This window comes from Nicotiana tomentosiformis, chromosome 7, assembly GCF_000390325.3.
Source record: "Nicotiana tomentosiformis chromosome 7, ASM39032v3, whole genome shotgun sequence".
Classification (NCBI taxonomy): Eukaryota; Viridiplantae; Streptophyta; class Magnoliopsida; order Solanales; family Solanaceae; genus Nicotiana; species Nicotiana tomentosiformis.
In genome coordinates, this window is record NC_090818.1 from 40,957,499 (window position 1) to 40,959,871 (window position 2,373).

The window sequence follows — 2,373 nt, forward strand, 5'->3', positions numbered from 1 at the left end:
GGTTTGTCCGAAACCTCGAACACAATTTATGCTAAGGCATTTTTTGACCTTTGTAAAATACAGAAAAACAAAGAAAAAACACAAGAACCAAAAGGGCAAGAAAAGCCTTATATTTATATTCAAAAGTTTTTACAAAAGACCGAATCGACACCAGAAAAAATACAAAAGAAAAACAAGAAACTTAATGTCCTAAGTGGCTTGGTCTTCATCGAAGGCTGCGTCATTGGGATTTTTCCCGTCTTCAGATTCACCCGAGCTATCGGAGTCTTCCTCAAGGAAGTCCAGCCTTCGGGCCCTAGCTTCCTCCGCCTTGGCATTTTTGATTTCGGCACAACATCAAAGCCCTGAGCACTAACCCCCTCGAGCCTGTCATTTAGCATATTCGACCATACTCTTGGCGTTGGCCTAGTTGACCTCAACATCGATCCTAAACTGGGCCACTTTAGCATCAGCTCTTTTATTAGCCTCGGCCACCTTAGATCTGGCTACGACCACTTCAGATCTGGAAATGTCCACCTCAGATCTGGCTACTACCACTTCAGATCTGGCTACGGCCACCTCGAATCTGGCCACTTCGAGTTCATCGGCCAAGTTTGCCTTATCAGAAGTGGCCAAATCCAACCGATAATGAAGCTCCTTAATCTTCTCGATATGCACCGAGGCATTTTCTTTTGCTGCCCGAAGCTGGGCCTCAACCAACTCTAATTGCGCTTGAACGACCTCTTTTTTTGAGGCGAGGATGTCCATATTCTTTTTGAATTTGTCTGCCTCGGCCAGTAGCTCATCTACCTGTGAATTGAGCCATCCAATCTGTTCGAGCCTCTGTCGAACCTGCAGAATTGGATCGTTAGTGGTTATCTCCAATTCATCTTCGCTATCGTGAAGAATCCGGAATACCTGCTCAGTTATCTCCTCGCGCTCATCTCGAGCCATTGACAAATCTGCCCGAAGCTTCTCACTAAGAAGTTTGTAGGAGTCACTCTTCTCAGTAAGGTTCCGAACTTCGGTCTCATGATCCTCCCGGATTCGGAGGAAAACCTCGTGATGCAACACCGAAGCCTACAAACATGGAAAAAGATGTTAGAATTATTTACAAATCTAAATATAAAACAAACAGCAGAGATACTGTCAAAGTTACCCGATTCAGAGCATGTTGGGCCTCGTTAAAAAGGCAAGCGGGTCCTACCGCATTCATCACGGTTTGATCCTCTTCGGTCACCTAGGACCGAAGGTAACTAGCAATACCCACGGGGAGAGAGAAAACTCGGGCATCCTCCGGTACAGAGAGTACTATTTTCCGCCGTTGATCGGGATCAACACTCGGGGCTGGGAATCGGTCCACCAATTTTGAAACCGAAGAAGACCCGGTAGAGCCCGACCATGATGCTTTCTTCGATACCGGTAATCCATCGAATCCGATAATCTCCTCTGAGGCAGCCGACTCAAGCACATCCAAAATGTCGTGGATATCAGTCGACTCCTGAATACCCTCGTAAGATCGACCTTCCAACATGTTGACCTCACGGATCATAGCATCCGAAATTTGAGGGGATCCGCTAATATCTATTATACTGAGCTCGTCCCTCGAGATATCTTCTGCTACCCGAGAAGACTTGCCCTCGGTATCACCTTCAACCATCTCAGCTCGAGACGGGATAGTCTCGGCTTTTCCTTGTTCAGGAATTATGGCCAGGGTTCCCTTATCTACCTTCGCCGATTCGAAGGATTGTTGTATAACAACATTAGCCCGTACACAAGCTAATTCCTTTTCTCCTTCTTCGGGCTCACCCCTTAATCGGCAGATCGAGTCCAGAGGGATGATACCGAATCCCCCCTTGGGCTTGCGAGATTTCTTCGCCGGTTTTCTTTTCCGAGACCGGGGAACTCGGTGCATCTTTTCTTTTTTTCTCTTTAACCTATTTTGGGGCAGGGCCTCTTCATCACCAGATGAGAGCCTCATGGCAAGATCCTTCCCAAGTTCTACAAAGGAAAAAAAGGAGGTAAGCAAGTAAAGAAGATCAAACGACAAACAAACTAAGAAAGAGACTTACCGTGACTGCGGACCTCCCATCGACCCTTTGATAGTTCCACCCAAGCTCGCTCGGAGTACGATCTCTACAGTACCAGACCTTTAACCCATCGTTTAAGTTTCAGAATCGGTTCTGGCATCTGAGCCACAATTGTAACAAGAAAGAAAAAGTGGATTAAGAAAATGAAAGGCAGTCACAAATTAAAACGCTCGAAGGGAAATAAGTACTCATGGTTCATATTCCATTTCTCAGGAAACAACATGTCATTGGCAGGGATCAGGTCCGAGGTTTTGACTCGAACAAATTGGCCCATCCAGCCTCGATCACGAGTCTCATCTATACT

General features: G+C 46.2%; 1 protein-coding gene across 1 annotated transcript; it reads right to left on the reverse strand.

Annotated features, from left to right (window-relative positions):
• Positions 1 to 405: 405 nt before the first annotated feature.
• Positions 406 to 2,140, reverse strand: LOC138895516 (uncharacterized). Its single transcript, XM_070180211.1, has 3 exons — positions 2,137 to 2,140; positions 1,400 to 1,980; positions 406 to 1,059 (listed from the first exon to the last, which is right to left on the reverse strand). Exons 1-3 carry the CDS (start codon positions 2,138 to 2,140, stop codon positions 406 to 408), a joined length of 1,239 nt encoding a protein of 412 aa, XP_070036312.1.
• Positions 2,141 to 2,373: the final 233 nt, after the last annotated feature.

Excerpts from the sequence above, each read along its gene's own strand:
- LOC138895516 (XM_070180211.1), bottom strand. Across the intron at positions 1,060-1,399 it reads TCGGATTCGATGGATTACCG|GCTTCGGTGTTGCATCACGA; the intron begins GTATCGAAGAAA and ends CCATGTTTGTAG.